The sequence below is a fragment of the Bos mutus genome, chromosome 1 (genome assembly GCF_027580195.1).
Source record: "Bos mutus isolate GX-2022 chromosome 1, NWIPB_WYAK_1.1, whole genome shotgun sequence".
Classification (NCBI taxonomy): Eukaryota; Metazoa; Chordata; class Mammalia; order Artiodactyla; family Bovidae; genus Bos; species Bos mutus.
The window spans coordinates 76,071,315-76,093,424 of NC_091617.1; the positions used below are offsets into that span (position 1 = coordinate 76,071,315).

The 22,110-nt window shown below is 39.8% G+C and overlaps 1 protein-coding gene and 1 non-coding gene across 2 annotated transcripts; one reads left to right on the forward strand and one right to left on the reverse strand.

Annotated features, from left to right (window-relative positions):
* Nucleotides 1-3,222: 3,222 nt before the first annotated feature.
* Nucleotides 3,223-20,930, forward strand: CLDN1 (claudin 1). Its single transcript, XM_005897671.3, has 4 exons — nucleotides 3,223-3,695; nucleotides 13,552-13,716; nucleotides 16,523-16,607; nucleotides 18,313-20,930. Exons 1-4 carry the CDS (start codon nucleotides 3,473-3,475, stop codon nucleotides 18,473-18,475), a joined length of 636 nt encoding a protein of 211 aa, XP_005897733.1. The 5' UTR covers nucleotides 3,223-3,472; the 3' UTR covers nucleotides 18,476-20,930.
* On the reverse strand, nucleotides 5,876-5,948 carry TRNAG-CCC (transfer RNA glycine (anticodon CCC)). The gene has a single exon. It is a non-coding gene; the product is annotated as a tRNA-Gly (tRNA).
* Nucleotides 20,931-22,110: the final 1,180 nt, after the last annotated feature.

Sequence of the window (22,110 nt, forward strand, 5' to 3'; positions counted from 1 at the left end):
TTTCTTGAAGAGATCTCTAGTCTTTCCCATTCTATTGTTTTCCTCTATTTCTTTGCACTGATCCCTGAGAAAGGCTTTCTTATCTCTTCTTGCTATTTGGAACTCTGTTTTCAAATGGGTATATTTTTCCTTTTCTCCTTTTCTTTTCACTTCCCTTCTTTTCACAGCTATTTGTAAGGCCTCCTCAGACACTCATTTTGCTTTTTTGCATTTCTTTTTTTGGGGATAGTCTTGCTCCCTGTCTCCTGTACAGTGTCACAAACCTCTGTCCATAGTTCATCAGGCACTCTGTCTATCAGATCTAGTCCCTTAAACCTATTTCTCACTTCTACTGTATAGTCATAAGCAATTTGATTTAGGTCATACCTGAATGGTCACCTCACATAGGAGATGGTATATATAAACCTCTGTTTATACTTCATATTTAAAAACCAATGTCTGTAAGTTGTTTTTCCTCTTTAAGTTGATGGATTTCTGGTGAGCCATTATCTCATCTATCTGCTCTGAGGGAAGGACAAAAAACTAGACAGGACTAGATATGCCAGAGATGGCATGGATCACAGTGGAGTAAACAGCATCAACCACAGCCTCACAAATATGCTGTGGGCATGAGGTAATCAGTCTCACACAGACCTGGACTAAAAAACAAAAAACATGGGGCCATAGTGGCCACTGAGTTCATCCCTCTAATTCCTGACAACTGTTGGTTGATAAAAACAGGTCCTAATGTACATTAAAAGGCCTGTGCACAAATACACTCACTGAATTAAAATCGTGTCTTTATTACTCTAATCTAAAAAACAAAGACAAAAATTTAATAGTCTTAATTCTGAATTGACTGGAACAAAAAGATAAGACTATTTGATTCACATGATGGTGGTGTAGTCGTAAGCAAAGTCTGAGAATCTCCCCTGAACTTAACAGTCCTTAACACATAAATAAATCAAATGTGATTGATATCTCTCACAGGACCCTACAGAACATTCATCTAGGTATAGAAAGAATTAATAACTGTGGGCCCAGACTCTGAGGACTTAGCCTGGATGTGGTCCTGCCCTACAGAGCAGCCTGAGAGCCTTCCCAGGGTCTGAGGAGGCTTTCAGATAAGAAAGGACACCACTTGCTTAATTCCTGCTTATCCCAAATTAAATCTCTTCATCTAGCTTATGCGTTACCCCTTTCATTGGTGGTGGCGGTGGTTTAGTTGCTAAATTGTGTCCAATTCATTGAGACCCCCATGGACTGTAGCCTACCAAGCTCCTCTGTCCATGTGACTTACCAGGCAAGAATACTGTAATGGGTTGCCATTTCCTTTTCCAGGGGATCTGCCTGACCCAGGGATCAAACCTGCATCTCCTACATTGCACGAGGATTCTTTACTACTAAGCCACCAAGGAAGTCTACCCTCTTCATTGCTAGTCCTTAAATCTCCATGCAGACTTGTCCTTTGGATTTAAACCTTCCTAAGGTATCTGACGATAGCCAGGTGGAAATGAGGGTGGTGGTGCTTGGGGTTTTTTGCTTTTTTATATATTTTTTAAAAGTGTAGTTTTAGTCTCACAGCAAAATTGAGCAGAAGGTGCAGAGATTCTCATATTCTGTCTCACCTCACACATGCATAGCATGCACCACCAACATTCCCCCAAGTGGCAGAGTTCTCTTCACCCCTCTCATTCACACTATGAAAAAATTTTTTTAACTCCCTCTTTACTATAAACTGGCAGTTGCCATAGGAAATATTGAAACATATCTTGTTTTCCCTTTTGCAAGTTTATTTCTGCCTGGGAGGTGCTTCTGTTTTTATTAAAACCATAAAACTTCTCCTCCCACCACACTGGCACCACACACACAAAGAGGTTGGGAAAACATTTTAATTATTCCAAACCACAGCATCTGAGGTACACTTCTGAGTAACTACAAAGAAGGAAGCTTTAGAGACCCACAGAGCAAAACTAAAGGCTGAATAAGCTAAAATCTGAGGTGTTGGCCACAGCCAGTCACACTGCAAAAGCCAGAACTTGGACTTCTAATCCCAGGACAGGTCTCTTTCTACTTGGGGGGACTTTTTAGATGCTGTCACCTCTGATGAATAACATCCGAGAAACACCCTTTGGAGGGGCAGTGGGTCTGGGTGGCCAGGTCCCTCTGAGAATGAATCACTGCTCTAAGACAAAGTGCTGTGAGAAAGAGGGTGATGATGATGATGATGTGTGTGTGTGTGTTCAAGTGTAGGAATGGTGGAAGGTAGGCTGGGTGTGGGTGTGGGTGTGTACAAGTGTAGGGGTAGGGGAGGGTAGGCTGTATTTCCATAAGGATGGGTGTGTGTGCTCAGTCAAGTCCTACTCACTGAGGTACTTCTTGAGACCCCATAGATTGTAACCCACTCAGCTCCTCTGTCCATACAACTTTCCAAGCAAGAATGCCAGAGTGAGTTGCCATTTCCTTCTCCAGGGGATCTTCCAGACCCAGGGACTGAACCCGTGCCTCTTGCCTTTCCTGCATTGGTAGGCAGACTTTTTTTTACCGCTGTGCCACCAGGGAAGCTCAAAGGACATATATTTCGGTCAAGCTGAGATGTAGTTGGGCAGAGTGGGCTGAGAACCAGAGTACTGCATATGCTATCAACTTGCTGTATGGTCTTACGGATCTCACGTTTCCTTTCTGAGTCTCAGTTTCCTAATAAATAAGGTATCAACATTTCTTTTATGATTCTAAAAGAGATTTCGAAGGGAAGAAAGGGCATTGGGAGGAAAGGGAAATGGGGAGGAGGCTGAACGGAAAGGGAGGAAAGTGTGTGAGGGAGGTTAGAGGGGTGGAGAGCCATAGAAATGTCTTTTAATCAGCGGGGGAAAAGTCGAAAATGAAACTGTGCGTCCCTTGAGGTCTTAATTTTTCATCTTGGCATCTTTTAGTGTTTAGACATACGTAGTCATTTTTGGATAAATGTGGATTGAATGAACGGAAAGCCTGCGAAGACTCGCAGAGGAAAAGGCAAGAGGAGAAAAGACAGGAAACGAGCAGCACCGGGACACTATGCGTACCTGATCTTCCTCGAGTTGTCCCTACTTGGCTGGCAGGACCTTCCCCCCAGAGTTCGGGCCCTATCGCGGGCTCCCGCGCTCCCTCTCTTTTTCCAGCAACCCGCCCGGAAACCGCCAGAGGGCGCTGCGCGGCGGCCGGGTCAGGCCGGGGGCGGAGCTGCTTTAAATCGCGGCGCCCAGCGGGTCTGCATCTCAGTCGCGGTTCGGGAGCAGCCTCAGCTTCTCGCCTCCGAACCGCAGCGCCGACCAAGACCCGGACCCGGACCCGGACCCGGTCCCAGAGCTTCTCCGACGTCAGCGCAGGGAGCAGGAGTCCCTGAAATAACTTCTTCCGCTAGGCTCCGTCACGCCCAGGAGTCCCGGGTGCGCACCTGCAAACTCCGCCTTGTGCACCTGCTGCCCCTGAGCCAGCGCGGGCGCCCGAGCGAGTCATGGCCAACGCGGGGTTGCAGCTGCTGGGCTTCATCCTGGCGTTTCTGGGCTGGATCGGCTCCATCGTCAGCACGGCGCTGCCCCAGTGGAAAGTTTACTCCTATGCTAGTGACAACATCGTGACGGCCCAGGCCATCTATGAGGGGCTGTGGATGTCCTGCGTGTCGCAGAGCACCGGGCAGATCCAGTGCAAAGTCTTCGACTCCTTGCTGAATCTGAACAGTGAGTGCCTTCCCCACTCCCCAGTTGTGACTCAGGGTGGTATAATGTTAATCGTTCAGTCGTGTCCGACTCTTTGCAACCCCACAGACTGTCGCCCCGCTAGGCTCCTCTGTCCATGGGCTTCTCCAGGCAAGAATACTGGATTGCGTCGCCATTTCCTCCTCCAGGGGATCTTCCCTACCCAGAGATCGAACCCGGGTCTCCTTCATTGCCGGCAGATTCCTTACTGTCAGAGCTACAGGGACCCAACCCCAAATGGCTCCCTTTTGGAGTAGTAGCTATTAAACGGTTCTGTTGTATGGTTACATGTCTGTCAACCTTCAGTGGATCAAGTCTGCTGATCATGTGCCCCGCCATAAGGTAGCAGAGAGAACCCTGGTTTGGGGAAAGGGACAACCAGACCTAAGCTCTAATTTTTCCTCCAACTCCCTAGGTGACACTCTTCTCAAGGTGTGAGTTTCATCTTACATACCCATGAGTGGGGTGGCAACTGAGCGAGTGGGAGCCAAACTCGATTTTGAGCTCTTAGGCCTTTCCTGGACATTCTCAGATTCTGTGAAAATTGAAGAACTGTAGGGTTAGGACAAGAAAATGATGTGCCTTGAAAAGTTTGGAGCCTGAAAGCCTCTCCAGTTTGTAAAATTAAATAGATAATGCCAGTTATTAGATATAGCTTTTTTCTCTATCTTTACTATGAATTATCATGAGAAGAAATCAGATTCCTACATAGACTGTCTCAACCTAGTGTCTTCTCACACTTGAGTTTGAATCCTCTGATTCTTTTGACTTCTGAGATCCAGTTAGTGTGAAGGGGGCTTCCCCAGTGGCTCAGTGGTAAAGAATCCGCCTGCAGTGCAGGAGACCTGGGTTCTATCCCTGGGTCAGGAAGATCCCCTGGAGAAGGAAATGGCAACCCACTCCAGTATTCTTGCCTGGAGAGTCCCATAGACAGAGGAGCCTGGCAGGCTACAGTCCATGAGGCTGCAGACTCTCAGATACGACTGAGGGACTAAACAAGTGTGAGGAAGTCTTTCCCTCCAAAGACTCCTTGAAGAAGTAAGTCTCTTAAGATTCCCCAGAAGGTTTAGCTCTCAGACCAGGAGTCTTCAGAGGAGGTGGATTGTATAGTCTTATTTTGGAAAGTGAAGGTGGGTGGCAGGTAGAAAAAGGATGAGAAGAAAGAGAAGTTCAAAATTATCTCCCTTCATTAGATAAAGGAGAAAATGAAGCCACTAAGGAGATACAGCTGATGAATGCAGAGGTCAGGAGAGAGAGGGCGGGTCTTCTCTGAGTTTCTGTCTTCCACAGAGGAATTTCTATGTAACGAATGCTGGCTTCTTTCTTTCATAAGTTTGGACAGGATTATGTAGAGAGAAATAGTCCTAGATATGGAGGAGGGAAGAGCGACTGGATGGATTTTTTTCTTTTATTGTTTTTTAAAACAAAAAACTTCTGAGTTTTGTCAGAAATTCACTAAATTCCTGCTTACTTAGGTAATAACAATTCATGGCCAGAGTAGCCTCCTTGAGATATGACATTAGTTGTCCTGAACTTGTGTCTGTCATGCACTTGAACTAACTTGAATAAAAGCTTCCTTAGCCTTTGCCTAGAGAAACAAGCCTGCCCACCAGTCCCCTTTGTGTGCTGACAGTAAGCAGTGTTCAAGTCATTGCTCAAGTGTATTCAGTTGCTTTGTCCACCTCCTGTGTGTGGTTTCGTCAAAAGCCATGCCCTTTAGAGTTGTTCACTCTGTTCCAAATCTGTTTAAAACTCTCGAGTACCTGTGGAATTTGTGAGTCAGTGTACACATGGCGGTTTTTAGTGTTGCCATTTCAGCTTTTCAGAGTTCCCATATTAGGATTCTTTTATGCCAAATATAAGGAGTACATTAAGTATATGACTTTATATAATCATTGAATCTCCTCATGGATGGATAAATACGTGTAAGGAATTGTATGGCATTTGGCATGTCAAATTGAAGCACTGCCAGATGGAGATGGTTCTAAGGACAATTCCAGATAGATCTCTGATTCCTCTGATCAAAATGATTCATTTTCTTATTTTTAAGTATCTTTCAAATTATATTTATTCAGCTTCCCTGGGTCTCAGTTGTGTCACTCAGGATCTTCGATCTTTTTGGGGGCATCTTGGATCTTTTACTTGTGGCATGTGGAATCTAGTTCCCTGACCAGGAATCGAACCTGGCTCCCCTGCACCGGGAGTGCAGAGTCTTGGCCACTGGACCACCAGGGAAGTACTAGTAGTTCATTTTCAACGTGTGCAAATAGACTTTCCTTTACCTTCCTTAAGCAGCCAAATGAAATCAGATCAATCCATGTTGTAAATACTGAAATAGGTTATCCCTACACATGATGGTGTGTTAAAATGTTTTATTTTCATTTATACCTAGTTATCATAACTGTTATGATTTTTAAAGCTATGATGGAAGATATGAACACTACCTTTCCTCTACCAATTTTGGAGATTGCTTTCTGATGAATTTTTTTTTTTTTTAACTCCATGTCAGTTCCTATTTTCCTTTTGGTTAATGCCAGAGTTTATCAAAGGTGGGGCTGAGGCCTTTCTCTCAAAACTGGCTCCCAGAAGAGAGAGCCTTGACTCACAGGTATACTTCCCAACCTGCCAGTGACTCACTAGATGCCTTTGGATGGAGCCCAGAGAACCTACCTGTCTCTGTTCTCCACCTGGACAGTTGTGCTCACGCCCACCTGATGTAGAGACCTGGGAGGTGATTCACTGGCTGTTTTTGGTTTAGTACTGTGATATTCAGAGGTGAACAGGCTTATCTGTACATATAACTAGTGTTCCTTGAAACAAGTCGCACTCCACAAAGTGCTTTTAGGTGAAAAACTTAGAAGTTTCTTAAAATTGTAGTTTGTTCTCTTTGCCAGTGGAGCCCACTTGGCAATTTACAGCTCAGATTCTGGGATTTATAAAGGTTATAGCACTAGATGTGTTAAAAATCCCTGGTTCCCCTTCTCTAACTAGTGTCAGCTGCAAAGAGCTCATGGCAGTGTCTAAAGGGATACAGTGTACTTAAGGCAATGTCAAAAGTGAGATACAGCAAGGCTTCTTTAGATGGTTCTTGCAAAGCAGTTTATGAAAATGTAACTGGGGAATTTCCTGGGTAAGCAAATAATACACCATGGATTGTGGTTTTACCATGGCTAAGACAGTTTCACTTCCATCCAAGAATGGATGTTTATTGACACTGATGACTGATAGTTGGAATATGCAAAAGAGAGTGCCAGATAGAGTTGATTTTCTTGATTAAACTGTATGTCTTGCCTTGTTTTGATTCATTTTTCAAACTTTTGGCAAGCTAGTTCCTATTTCATGTGCTTAGTTAATTGCTTCTCCTGGCTTGACTTTAATAGCTAGAGCTGTCCAAAGATTGGGTTGCCCCAGGAGGTTGCATGGTGGGAGGTGTGCAGGCAGAGGAATAAATAAGTATTTTGAAGGAATGCTGTAGGGAAAATCCAAGTCCCAGACAAATGGGAGGTTAGGCCAGACTCTCTGTAAGTCTCATCTAAACTTAGGATTCTGTAATTTGTTTACAAGCTCCTCTGGCCTGTTCAACTTGCTTTACGTGAATCCACATGTGTGTAGGTGTGCTTTAATGAGTATTGGTTGTCGGTGAAGTTTCCCAGAACTCTCACCATGATGTCAGACTCAATCAAATAATAAAATCACTGACTTGGACGGTCTTTGATGCAGAGGCAGAGATGAGGGCACCTCCTTACACTTATCTAGACTGCATTAGGCCTGCTGAACCACTGGTGTTTAAGGGGCCATTTGTGTTCAGATCTGTTTTGAGAATTAGTTCTGATTTTTGGAATGATGAAAGTCAAAACCCAAATGCAAACTTGAATACTCAGTTCTGACCCTGGTTCTACCCTAATTAGCCATGTTTATAATGGTGAGCCACTTGATCCCTCTGGACTGTAGTTTCCCTACTTGTAAAGTAGGGTAGAGTGGGGCGGAACAGGGAGATGAATCCATGAGTCATTCATCCATTCAACCAGCATGAGCCGGGCCCTATCCTTGTTCCTAGAAATGCAGCTAAGATGATGGATAATGTGCAAGTGTTGATTCCTTTCAGTGCCAACAGTCTTTGTTACTAATTTCAGTGATGCAAAGGACATAGGCAAGTGGCAGAGTTTAGGCTTCCTTGATTGGAGTGATGACTAAGTGGCACAGAATTAACAGAGAAGTGTACATTTAATCATGAGACAATTTCTCTTAATAAACAAAGATAGCAAAAATGTTTGGAACATCCTGAAAAGTGGTTAAGTCCTGCCTTATCCAAGACCACAGTTATTGACTGTGCTGGAGTCTTGAGGGCACACCCAGTGGCCACCAGTTCATACATCAATCAAATGGAAATGCTAACAGTGAAGACTCTTGAGAAACTTTGAACTTGACTAAAAGTGAACAATTTAATAAGTGAAGATGTCATGGGAGTATAGCTCTGTGACGGTCTGTGATGAGTTCATTTAATTGCAGAAGAGAAAAGAGGATTTTTGTTCTAGTCACCCAGTGGTCAGTTTATCTACTTAATACTTGTTAAGCAACTTGATACAAAGAGGGACTGCATGAAGATAGAGATATAATTAAAATCTTCTTTATTTATGACATATAATAGGGTAATAATATAGTAATATGGCTAGTAAATAGCATGAACAATGCCAGGTATTTAAAGAAGTTCTGCTGCTTGTGTAGTAAGACTTTAGAAATGCTTTAGAAAAAAAAAAAAAAATTCCACTGACTTGTCTCTGCTTGTCTTTCTACGCTTATGTAGATTAACCTCACTGTAGTAGATCAGTAACTTCTAACTCATTTCTTGTCTCGTAAGTAGAGATCTTTGTAAGTATGTTTTCAAATTATACTTTCAGGTTGCAAGTGTTAAGAACTCCTTAGGGAGTCTTTAATCTCAAGATTATCAGTCTAGCTAAGTGTAATTAAAAGACCGCCTTCTCCATGTACTGCTGAATAATTATGAGGAACAATAAATAGTGTACCTTTTTGAATGTTCGCTAACCATTTTCTCCAAAGACAGCTTTAATCGGTGGTAATAATATTGTAGAGGCAAATTTAATGGGCCAGAAAGAAACATACTTGCTTCAGATTGGAGCCACTCAGGTCAACTCAGAGTTAATAGTTCAAGACTTTATCTCTCTGGCCTAAAATATTTGGTAGCTTTCAAATATTTCTCAACTTCTCTGCCCTGCTGGTCATTGTTCCACCAGAAAAAAAACTTCATCTTGGAAGCTCATTAGATGCATAATTTAGAAAATTTTTTTAAATTAGATTCGGTAAACAAAAAGTATGATTTTTTTTCTCTGTAGGTGAATTTCTAGCTTTTAATAATCTAAACTAGATCTGGCTTTATGTAGCAAGATTTTAGTATCTTGAGGCTTTCTAAGAGGTGTTTCTCAGTGTTATTTCAAAAATTAAGCTTAACACAAAAGGTATTTTTACCTATTATATATGAATTTTTAAAAGATAAAGACATATTAAAATTTAAATTAATTGATCCCAGATTGAATAATCCATGAAGCTTGCGAGGTACTGTTAAGTGCTTTGAATAGAAATATGAACAAATATTTGGCCAAGTTATCAAGGAGCCCACAATTACATATTTTAGCTCTCTGACTTAAAAGACTTCTATAAAACGTTAATTTGAAGGATTCATCTGGTTCCAGCTTAAAACTGTGCAATTTAGATTCTATCTGCATGTAAAACCCTCATAACTTGTAACACTTGCTTACTTTGACTTGTAATCCACCATTACATGTGCCCAACTAGTGAGTTTTGATGCTGTTATGATTCTCAGCCTTTTTTCCCTATGTTTACATTTCTCCCCACATATCACTATAGTTAAGAATTCATCCAAATATCTCCAGTGATGCAAGATGAGATTTTGTGTTTGATGCCCATCTAGTATTGTAAAATACAGACATCTCCTAAGCCAGTGGATGTCAGGATGTAAATGAAAAAATACTGCTTCACAAAATAACAGTATTGCTTTTTATCAGATTTTTAAAAATGAAATATGATCTCCTTGCAATATATGGTTTATATGATTCCTGAGTATAGGTTTTCCCCCATTTTCTCCATTATTTTTGTGCATTATGCATATAATTCTTTATACTATAAGACTTACTAGGGTTTGTAGCACACAGAACAAAATATCTGTTCCTTTCCCCTTAGAAATTTTGTAAAGTAATGGAAAGAATAAATGGGGTGTGAATTAAATGTGTTTTCTTTGAGAACTGAAAGGAGAACAGACTCCGAGATGAAGACTGTGAAAACGAGATAATCCCAGGCGAGTGCAGGTGGAGCCCTGAAGTGGTTGATCCACGTACGCTCTCTGCCTGGGTGGTTTTATGCAGGCCTGACTCAGGAGCTTGAGGCCCAGCAGACTCCTCGTGAAGAGTACCTTGTGATCCAAGCGCTCAGACCTGCTGGGCTGGTGGCCTGCTGTTTATACATGAAGTAAAGATCAGAACGGTTATAGAAGCTGGATCTGGTTTGAAGCCCTACAACTCAAAGTAGAAAACTTAGACATCAGAGAAAGCAACCAAAGTGGTGAATAAAGGTTGGAAAATTGAGCTTAATAGACAGACAGAGCAAAAAGTAGTTGAGAGAAGTAAAACGCTATACATATTTTTCACCCTGTCAGAGGAAGACAGGGTAAAAAATCTTTTCATTCCTCCTTTAAGACACTAAATGGCTTCTGCTCACATTTAGAATAAACTCCAAAACCCTTTCCCTAGCTTGCAAAATCGTACTTGATAAATGCCTTCTGCTTACCTTGCTAACCCTTTTCATTTTACTTTCCACATCCAAACATCCTCCAATAGTGGCTAGCTTTCCCAGTTTGCCAGGATTGAAGACCGTCTCAGAAGGCAGGACTTGTAGTTTTAAAACCTAGAGAGTCAGCCAAAATGGATGAGTGGTCACCCTGTCCTCCACGTGAATCATCTCTGTGACTTTCAGCATCTCCTTTTCCAGTGTTCCTTTGACTGAAATGCTTTCTTTCTGAGTGGCACTTAGGACCCGATAAGAAATCTCTGTTTCTGTAGAAGAGGTTATTTATGTAGAAGAGGCTATTTATTTTATTTTTTATTTTCCTTCTGAGCATGATTGCCTTTGCAAAACTGTTGGCAAACCAGAAGGAAGGACACACCATAATTATGGAGTCCTTGGTACTTTTCTCTTCATACCAGAGTATCATTTGTGATTCCAAGGGAGGTTTCACAATAATCTTATAAGCAGCTATAGTTCCTGGACATGAAACAACAGACGGGTTTCAAATAGGGAAAGGAGTACGTCAAGGCTGTATATTGTCACCCTGCTTATTTAACTTATAAGCAGAGTACATCATGAGAAACGCTGGGCTGGAGGAAGCACAAGCTGGAATCAAGATTGCTGGGAGAAATATCAATAACCTCAGATATGCAGATGACACCACCCTTATGGCAGAAAGTGAAAGGGAACTAAAAAGCCTCTTGATGAAAGTGAAAGAGACAAGTAAAAAGTTGGCTTAAAGCTCAACATTCAGAAAATGAAGATTGTGGCATCTGGTCCCATCACTTCATGGTAAATAGATGGGAAAACAGTGGAAACAGTGTCAGACTTTATTTTTGGGGGCTCCAAAATCACTGCAGATGGTGATTGCAGCCATGAAATTAAAAGACGCTTACCTCTTTGGAAGGAAAGTTATGACCAACCTAGACAGCATATTAAAAAGCAGAGACATTACTTTGCCAACAAATGTCCATATAGTCAAGGCTATGGTTTTCCAGTAGTCATGGATGTGAGAGTTGGACTATAAAGAAAGCTGAGCACTGAAGAATTGATGGTTTTGAACTGTGGTGTTGGAGAAGACTCTTGAGAGTCTGTTGGACAGCAAGGAGATCCAACCAGTCCATCCTAAAGGAGATCAGTCCTGGGTGTTCTTTGGAAGGACTGATGCTGAAGTTGAAACTCCAATACTTTGGCCCCCTGATGTGAAGAGCTAACTCATTTGAAAAGACCCTGATGCTGGGAAAGATTGGCAGGAAGAGAAGGGGACGACAGAGGATGAGATGGCTGGATGGCATCACTGACTCGATGGACATGAGTTTGGGTGGAGTCCAGGAGTTGGTGATGGACAAGGAGGCCTGGCATGCTGCGGTTCACGGGGTCACAAAGAGTCAGACACGACTGAGCGACTCAACTGAATTGAACTGATAGTTCCTGGTAACCCATGATCCATGAAACGTGTTTTGATTCAGAAGTTCGTGTGCCAACCTTCAATCTTCAAATAAGTGTATAAGTTGGGTGCACACTTGCCCACATGCATTTATGGGGAAGTGAATCAATGAGGGGAGCATGAGAATGCCTTTGGTTTGCTTTGTAATTAAATCAAGTAAAAATTTATCTTGGCTTCCCAAATATCTCTCATATACAGTCAAAAAATGTCTTTAATACTTTCAGAAAGAGGTTACTATGATTTTATCATAGATTGCCTGACTATGGCAAGGGTGGAAATATTAACAAATTTAAATAAATTGATGTTTTAGAAATCTTTACCATTAATTATGATTTTTAGCCTAAATTCTCAACCCTAAAAATACTGACACTGAGCCTAAGTCTAAATTAGATACTGAGATATAAAACCTTTCTATCATGTCATCTAGTTTTGAGACCATTAGGAAGTCAATTGTTCCAACTTCTTGGTTACAGATATCATCATTCATACTTTACATAATAAAAACATGGTCCCAAAGAATAGTAACTGGCTTACCCATAAAATAGCACACTTTGTTATTACAATGTAAATATTTTTTATATTTGCATAAAGACTTGTCATATGTTAACACTGTCAAAGAGATAATGATCTTTATTTGATGGTGGAAATAAATCTAAAGTTAAACTCATCTAACCAGTGTAGTTACAACTCACTTTTCTTTGAGAATCTGTGCCTCAGATTTTTTTGAGAATTTCTTTGAGAATTTATGCCATAGGGATGGCAACACGCTTTTACTCTTTAATATATTTACTGGCATATCTCAAACCTAACCCTATATATTTGATCATGACTTAGTATACCAATGACAAGAACAAGAAATTAGAAAATTAGTGGAATCCTAAGAAGTGCTACATTGAATTGTCTGCCATTTTACAACATAGTAATTTAAATGGTTTTAACACCAGTGATATTTCTGAATATAAACCTACAGTGTTCCAAAATAACATCTCAAAGGCTATTATGTTTTGTTCTGAGAAAATGGTTTTCAGATCTCCCACCCCACCCCCATTACTGGATTTATGTGTTGCTTATCCAGCCAAGACAATCTATGAGAAATTCATTTCTTGTCTTCCAAATTCACCCACCCAGATTTTCCCCAGCTTGATGACTGGAGTGTAAAGCTGTTGACTGCTACCAAGATATATTGTAAACCATTTAAAGTATAAATGGTTTAACATTAAGGATAATGTATGATTGTTATTTCAGAATTAAAATTCTCCAGTAGTAAGAATTAACAATGTGTTATAAGCCTATTCAACCAAATCATTAATTATTTTTCAGAGGATTTTGAATTTAATGTTGAAAACATAAACTGTTAGAGCTGGAGGAATTCTTATTCATCATTCAGCCAGATAGTTGTTTTTCCGGAGGAGAAACTGTGTGGGTTTCCTGCAAAGGCATCACTAGAACTGGGGTCTCCTGACTCCTGGTTGTTTTCTGTCTTCCATACAACATTGAAATATACGTGGTCTTCTACAACTCTTCTCTTGTTGGTCTAGGCATGATTGTTACATGTTCTAAAATGTTTTTTGTCAGGCACTTTGCAAGCAACCCGTGCCTTGATGGTGATTGGCATCCTGCTGGGACTAATAGCCATCTTTGTGGCCACCGTTGGCATGAAGTGTATGAAGTGCATGGAAGACGACGAGGCACAGAAGATGCGGATGGCTGTCTTTGGGGGCGTGATCTTTCTTATTTCAGGTAAGAGAGGCCCTGTCCCTCTTAGACCTTATTAAACTCTTTCTGATGTTTTTTAAGGTCTAGTTTTTGGCTTCCTTAGATCACGTTGGCTTTATTGCTCTTGAATCAATTGAATTCAGTTCCTTTAAAATATGAAGACATAGAAACTTTAAACCCAGTTGACTTTCACTTTCTCAAATGGGAACTGCATAAAAATCTGAGATCTACATTCACAGCGGATAGGTCTATTCCCTGAGGTTTCAGGTGCCAACTGATTCATTAGAAACAGTCTCCTTAAGTGAAGGGAGAGATTTTTTTCTATCTAGCAAATACTGAGAACCAATTCTGTGTAATTCAGAAAATTTCTGTGGTGTCTCTACTGATACTACATGGTAAAGATGGGGAATGGTGAGAGAGAACATGAAGAAGGTGTAATCATACAGGTATAAATGAATGGAATGAATAGAGCTGGGATTATTGGAGGAAGTGGAGGACATTATTCCATGTAAGCAGTACTGATCCTGGAATGAACAGGTTTTACCCATAGATCAATGAGGAGAAAGGGCATTTGGAGTTCAGGTGGAATGTTGGAATGGTAGGAAATGAGAAAAAATGAGTTAAAAAAAGAAAATAATACAGAAAAGTCTTGGAATAAAAACCTTGATAAAAGAGTGAGGTTACATTCTCCATAGAAAATAAATATGTATTTATTGCTTTATTCAAATCTTATTATGTGACCTTTGAGAAAATGAGAGCCAGAACAGGACATGACAGTTCATTTGTAAAGTCTTATAATAAAGTTAATATTAAATAAGATAATGTGTGCATATAAAATTGTGTATGTATATAAAATAATAGACTATTATATGTCATATATAGTAGGTGTCTATTGTTTTGAAATAGACTCTTACATATGCTTTCCTGATGGCTCAACTATAAAGAATCTGCTTGCCAATGCAGGAGATATGGATTTGATCCCTGGGATGGGAAGATTGCCTGGAGAAGGAAATGGAAACCCACTCCAGTATTCTTGCCTGGGAAATCCCATGGACAGGGGAGCTCGGCAAGCTATAGTCCATGGGGTCACAAAGAGTTAGACATGACTTAGAGACTAAACAGCAACAATAAGACTATTACTTAAACTATATATGGGAGTCTATTGTTTTTGGAAATGACATTAGTAGTATAGTCTACCACTAGGAAAAACTAGAATTAGATTTTTTCCTCATTTTCTCTTTAAGAAAAGTATGTGGGTTTCATGAACAATGAAGGAAGAATGCCTGTGGCTTTACTAAACATTTGGTTATAGACTATTCAAATTACTACTGCAGAGCATTTTATTCCCAACACTTAGGTTTTACACCAAAGGCTAAGAACACACTTACTGAGTAGAACCTGTCCTCTGCTAATCTTCTAGTTACTCCTGTCCACCACTGTGCAGTCTCACAGACTCCCTAGGAGTGAGGGTTGCCAAGTTCCAGAGTATTCATATTTTCTACTGAGCAGCCAAAAGCAACAGTGTTTTCTTTCAAGTATTAGAGGCAATTAGGTTGGACCACTTTTTTTGTAGGAGGAAGAGGGCAGTGGGTGTAGCATAGAAATATTAATCTGTCTAAATTGATGAATTTTTAGACTGACTGTGTGCTAAGTCACTTCAGTCATGTCTCTTTGCAACCCTATAGCGACCCTATATACTATAACTTGCCAGGCTCCTCTGTCCATGGGATTCTCCAGGCAAGAATACTGGAGTGGGTTGCCATGCCCTCCTCCAGGGGTTCTTCCTGACCCAGGGATCGAAACCTGTGTCTCTTACATCTCCTGCATTGGCAGGCATTTTCCTTAACACTAGTGCCCCCTAAGCCCAGACTATAAAAAGAAATTATTTAAGTTCTTTGGATAAAAAGATTGAGGTACTATATACTTATTTTAATAAATGATACAGTAGATTATTTTGACTAAGTGGTTTCTGTGGGGTTTCCCAGGTGTCTCAATGGTAGAGAATCCACCTGCTAATACAGGAAATGCGGGTTCAATTACTGGGTCTAGAAGATCTCCTAGAGAAGGAAATGGCAACCCACGCCAGTATTCTTGCCTGGAAAATCCCATGGATAGAGGAACCTGGCAGGCTACAATCCAGACAAAGACTGAGCATGCACACAGGCACTGAAATGTGAGAGGCATGAGAAATTGAGAGTGTGCTGCATACATTGATCTGATGTGGCACCTCAGTGAATCTCATGGCAAGACCTGGAACATCTGGCCAATAGGGGTGTAGGGATTTAGGTGATTGGTGTACTCTGAGCCAGGTCCAATGTGTTCCTGCTATCTAGCTATTTACATTCATTTTGATCCTTCAGAAATGTGAATTTTGCATTTTGGCCAAGAAGAATGTAGAGGAGTTTTCATCTTCCCTTTTGTAAGCTTTACTAATAAGGACTTTGGTTTTATCAAAAGTAGTCTAGCACACTAATTTATAACAATCTATTTTAAAGAGATTTTAAATGACATGTATCTCCTGAATGTTTTCAAAAGAATGTTATTTGTGCCAGGGACCTTAAACTGTAAGTGAATAAGATGACATGAACAGTCAAGTGCCTAACTCCAACCTAGTATTTTTGTCTGTCTTAAGAAAACACTTATACAAAATCATGTTTGAACCTCTGTTCATCCTAAATTAATGTCGTCTGAATTAAAATGGACTAAATTTAAAATGTCAGCATTATTGATGAAATGTTATTCTTGTAAAATACTTATAAATTTAATGAGCCATGCATTTATGCTCAGTGTTCCATGGTGATTAACAGTCTTTTGTTTTGAATTTCCATAGGTCTGGCTATTTTAGTTGCCACAGCATGGTATGGCAATAGAATTGTTCAAGAATTCTATGACCCCATGACCCCGGTCAATGCCAGGTAATGATAGTCACATATAAAATTGTTTGTTCTCTGAGAAAATACCCTTTTATGTTCTGCAAAGTCCAGTTACTATGGTAACTTCCCAGACTTGCTATCCAGCATTTTATGGAATTTTTGCCAAAATTGAAAATAATTTGAATGGCCTGTGACATGTTAAAAATAGTTTGATAATTACTTTAATCGCATGTATTGATGACAAAATAAACCTCAAAGTAGAAAAGGTGTATACTTTCCAAATGTATGCTAGACCTTTTTTCATATTTTTTAATTTTTTTAATATTAATAAAGACACCAATAGATTTGAAATTTCACTTTTGAAGTATATTCTGATACAACACTTAATTGTGATTATTTGTAACTAAACACAGTTTATGACTGATCAAAAAAACAGTTCTATTATAGAGGTTAATAACCTTTAACAGAAACTTCATTCCTAACAATTTTATTTATGGAAAAAACAATTTTATTTATGAAAAGGATGTTACCACTATGAAATTTTGTGTTTCATCACGTCCATAAAATAATTTTAGAAAGATCATCCTTCTTAATATTGCAAGTTTGGGAAGTTAAAGAGCTGACACTTGGCTCTCATGTAATGACACCCTTTGATCAGAGACAAGGCTCTTTGTGTCACTGTGTTCACTTCTTTAAAGCCTAATAACTATATTCAGAGTTGGGATGTTAAGATGTAATTATTGTTTGTTGAGTGCTAAGATGAATGGATGAAAAATGCTAGTGGTGGAGAGATAAGGTGTGCTTCTTTGTTTATAGTCACTCATGTATAAGAAAACACATACTGCCAGGATGTTGTTGGAACCTATCCCGTAAGACTACAAAGTAGGGACAGAAACTGCTGGAGGTCAATAGGCTAAAAGTTTACCAGTAATGGATATGAAAGCACTTTATAAATTGCCAGGCACTGTATACTTACTTACACCGTCTCACATGATCCTAAAAGCAGTACAGTGAGGAAGATGGGATCATTGGGCTTTAAGAGAAGCAGCCTCTGAGGTTGACACATTGAGTTCATGACCCACAATTCAGCAGCTGAGAGTTTGCATCAGGATTCAAACTCAGACCTTATCATTCTAGATCTGACCCTTCTCTTTCCTTATTGTCGACCATCGGTCACAGATCTTCTCCCAGAAGTATGGCTTAATACATCCACCTGCATCAACTTAATCTAGAACAATCTATGGGTTGTTTAGGAGTTTTTTCTGCAAAACCATAGATCAGATTTCAGTGTTTATCAGGGGTTAACTGTTGAAAAGTCTAATAGTCTCCAAAACACTCTGGTAGTTTTTTTTGTTTTATTTTTTATAGAATACTGTTGTTACTTGGTGATAGCATGACTTGTTGTTTTAGCCTAGGAACCATATTCCAAACCTGACTTTTAAGGTATGTAGCATACTTTAAAAGTCTCCTACACATGGAAAAGTCTTTGGAAATATTTGCGTAATTAACCTGGTGTTACATGCCAAATTGCCTGATCTACTGTTGCAAATTGTCAACAACTGCAATGTGAATGTTCTCGTGTGTGTGTTCACAAACCTTAAAGTACTTCATAAAACTTAAAGGGATCACAGGGGATTTTTTCCCAGTGGAGAACAATCTGAGTGTGATATTGATTTCATTCTTTAATTACATTAGAGAAGTTTCCAATGGTTCATTGATTAAGCAAATGAATCACCTTTTTTTTTAGGTATGAATTTGGTCAGGCTCTCTTCATTGGCTGGGCTGCTGCTTCTCTCTGCCTTCTGGGAGGCGCCCTGCTGTGCTGCTCCTGTCCCCGGAAAACAACATCTTACCCAACACCCAGGCCCTATCCCAAGCCAGCACCTTCCAGTGGGAAAGACTATGTGTGACATAGAAGCGGAAGCTGACAATCCTGTTGGAACCAACAAGAAATGGACATTGAAATACTGGCATTGACATTAAGATCTTAGCTTTTGACTCTTGTAGTCTGAACTGTGGTATTACAACAAAAAACATATTTTTTTTAAATATCCATTGCTAAAAATGACTTAGCCTTATCTCCTTTCCTCAATACAGAAGGGAAGCCTTTTCCATTTGTATTACTGCTTCCCACTGAGTAATCATCTCAAATGAGGGGAGATAGCATTCCTTAAATATATATAGATATGTACATAAACATGTTTTTTCTATAAAAAAATTAGTAAGAATTCTTATTCTCATTGTATTGGTACCAGCATTCTTAAAATATATCTAAAAAGTGAAAAAAAAAATTAATTCTTGATTAAGTCATTTATTTGCTATTTTTCAAATTCTTCTTTCTCTATGTACACATACATAATAGGTCAAATATCATTTACCCTCCTTCATCAGCTTTTAGTGTCTTTCACAGAAGACCTGACCTGCTTTACCAAGTATGAATTATTTCAGTTCTTCACATGTGCCCTCTTTAAATGTTTGTATCATATTGTTTTATTACCATGATCTTTTAGCACTTGCTTTTTCAGCATTCAGTCATTCTTCATGCCTTTGTTTTTTGTGAGGTTGAGCTTAACTCTTGAATCTGATAACACATTTTATATGCCTATAGTTTAATTCCTGAAGTCAATAAGAGTCTCTTGCAGACCAGAGCTTTGGGAGCAAATCTTTCTGTGTGTGACTAGATGATATGTTCCTGTTGACCTTCCCATACGCCTCCTGTACCCTGACCTGTAACACACTTATTTGCTTTGAAAATATTTGTCCCATTGAGGAACTGTGTGCTGCTTTTCCAAGTATTGTAACACAATTCTATTGATTAAATTTTTTGAGCTACTTATTCAGTTATATGCCCTCCCAAACTACCTTATTCTTGTCCCCTTCCTTAACTGTATTGTTTTCTTGTATAGCTTACCTCTTCCCAGAGAGGAACAGACTGTTTGAATGAAGTACTCGAATTTCTATAGTGATACTCTGATGACAAATATTCTCTCTGTAGCTTATAAGCAAGTCACTTAATCTTTCTCCTCTTTTCCCATCTGTCAAATTGAGATAATGATACTTAACCAGCTGGTAGAGTGGTGTAAGTATTAATTAGTTGATATTATGCTCATTCTTTGAACATGAAATATGCCTAAGTAGTGTTTCTGTTTGCTAAATTGGCTGTTAAGAAGTCGTTGAACCAAACCTACACACAGGCCTTCTCGTGGTTAGGCACCTTCCTCTCTCCTCAGGCCTGTACCTTCCTTTCAGCTGTGGCCACCATTTTGTTGGCACTCTGTTCCATTTTAACAATTGCTCTTAGTTTTCCAGTTTGTGGAAAATAACTCCTTCACTTCAGCAAGATGTTGTAATGGAAAGGGTGTTGACTTCCGTGTCTGGAGACTTGATGAGTCTTGGTGCTATCAATTACAGTGTGAGTTTGGGCAAGGCACAGGTTGCCCTAGATTTATTGCTTCATTTCTAAAGAGAGGATTGTAATGCCTGACCTGCCTACCTCACAGGGCTATTGAGGGGATCCAGTGAGACAGGATACACGTAAATGTGATTTTGTAAGATGAAAAGTATTGTACTGGGGGAAAGAATTAAAGAATTTAAGCACATAGATTTTAGACTATTTTTCAAATGACTGAAAAGAGAAATTTTAAGAAATTGATTTCCTGTCTTAACCAACCTCATAAGTGAGGAGACAAATGAATTTCAGCTTGCTAAGTGAAAAAAACTTTAAGGAAGTCTTAGTTTTCTTTGATCAAGGTGGCCTGATGCTTTTTGCGTGGCTAAGATTTTCTCCTTTCAGGAATGCAGACTTGACCTAGAACAGGTTTGCAGATGTAATGGGTAAAATGGAAGTGTAAGTGTTGACCAAAGAGTGGAAGATTTTTTGAGTTTTAATAACTTGTAAGGGTATTCAAGATGGATATTGGTTAAGTGATGTCATCAGAGGTATTGCTACTAGCTGGCAGCTAACATGGCTAGGATAGGTAGTTTAGAAATATAACTCATAGTGAAACCACCTAGAGGAAGTTATCCAAAGGATTGAATCATAGTACTTGAACCTAGTAAATTTTAGTGTGTCGTCCAAACCTGAAAGTCTGTGCTCCTAGAATGTGTAATTCAAAGAATCTCGGCTACCTTCATAGATCCTACTGATGGGCAAGTATTAATACATGTGATTACTAGTTGGTAAACTCTGAAAAGATATCCATAGTACAAAATGGGCAACAGAATTGTGACACCAGAATCTGTCTGACTTTGATATTTTTGTACTCTACTACCCTACTTGGAAACGGATAGATATTTCAGGGGTTTGTAATGGGAATTTGTATAAAGCATTACTCTTTTTCAATAAATTGTTGTTTTTAATATAAATCTTTAGTCAGTTTATTATTTTTTTTAATCATTTATTTCAAGATTGCCTTGCATGGAAGACAAGATGGCTCAGGATAGGATCCAACTTACCATGTATTCCTGGGAAATAGCTATGGTGCCTCTGGGCCACGTGTCAAGTATTTGAGTAACTCCACCCACTGGAATGACCTACTGCTCTCCAACTGTGCTTCTTCCTCATCAAGGGTGATGATAGACGAGAATGTCAGGAGAGATAACTTCATTTCTCTCATCCATAGAAAGGAGACATACTACAATAAATGACTAAGTGATAACGTAGTCAACTGGAAAGCACTGTGAAAACTTAAGTTGTTGTGTTTTCTACAGGTTGGCAGAGTGAAAGACAGCTAGAAATCCATTATTGTTTTTGTAATAATTACCAGGTGGTTCAATGGTAAAGAATCTGCCTGCCAATGAAGGAAATGCAGAAGATGTAGTTTCAATCTCTGGGCTAGGAAGATCCCTTGGAGGCGAAAATAGCAACCCACTTCAGTATGCCTGGGAAATCCCATGGACAGAGAAGTCTGTCGGACTACAGACCATGGGGCTGCAAAGAGTTGAGTAGGATTGAGCACATGACCACACACGCATTACCAAAACTACTTTTTAGGAAAGCAAGTGATGAAACTTATTCACTCATTATCTAAAAATATCAATGATTGATACAGCCTTAGTTGTAACCACTTCTTAAGCAATTTACATAGTACAGAGACAGGCTAGTAAACATAAGATTGAGCTCTCTGTGGAGCTCTATGGGGACATTAGCCTTAAGGGTGAGAGATGAAGATTATTGTCAGTCTCTTTAAATTACTCAGATGTGTCAGATCTCCACTCTTTCTACAGAATTGAAATCCTCCTGGATGGGTCCAGGCCCATGAAATTTGAGAGGAAATAAAATCCCTAAGTGCTGATAAGAACTCTGAAGAGAAAAGCTGGGTTGTCAATCGTACCAAGTAGACACCACCCCTGTGTGTAGGCTCTTTCTGGATGCCACTGTCCTGCAAACCAAGCTGTCTCTCCTCCTCATCAACTAGTCTTTCTATGTGGATCTGTGTCTAAGTCCAGGAAAAACTCCATGCCATCCCCATATTCCCACATTTGAAAGCCTGCTGTAGGTCCTAGTAAAATCTGGTAATGGATTTTTTATTTTTTTCCTTCTTTT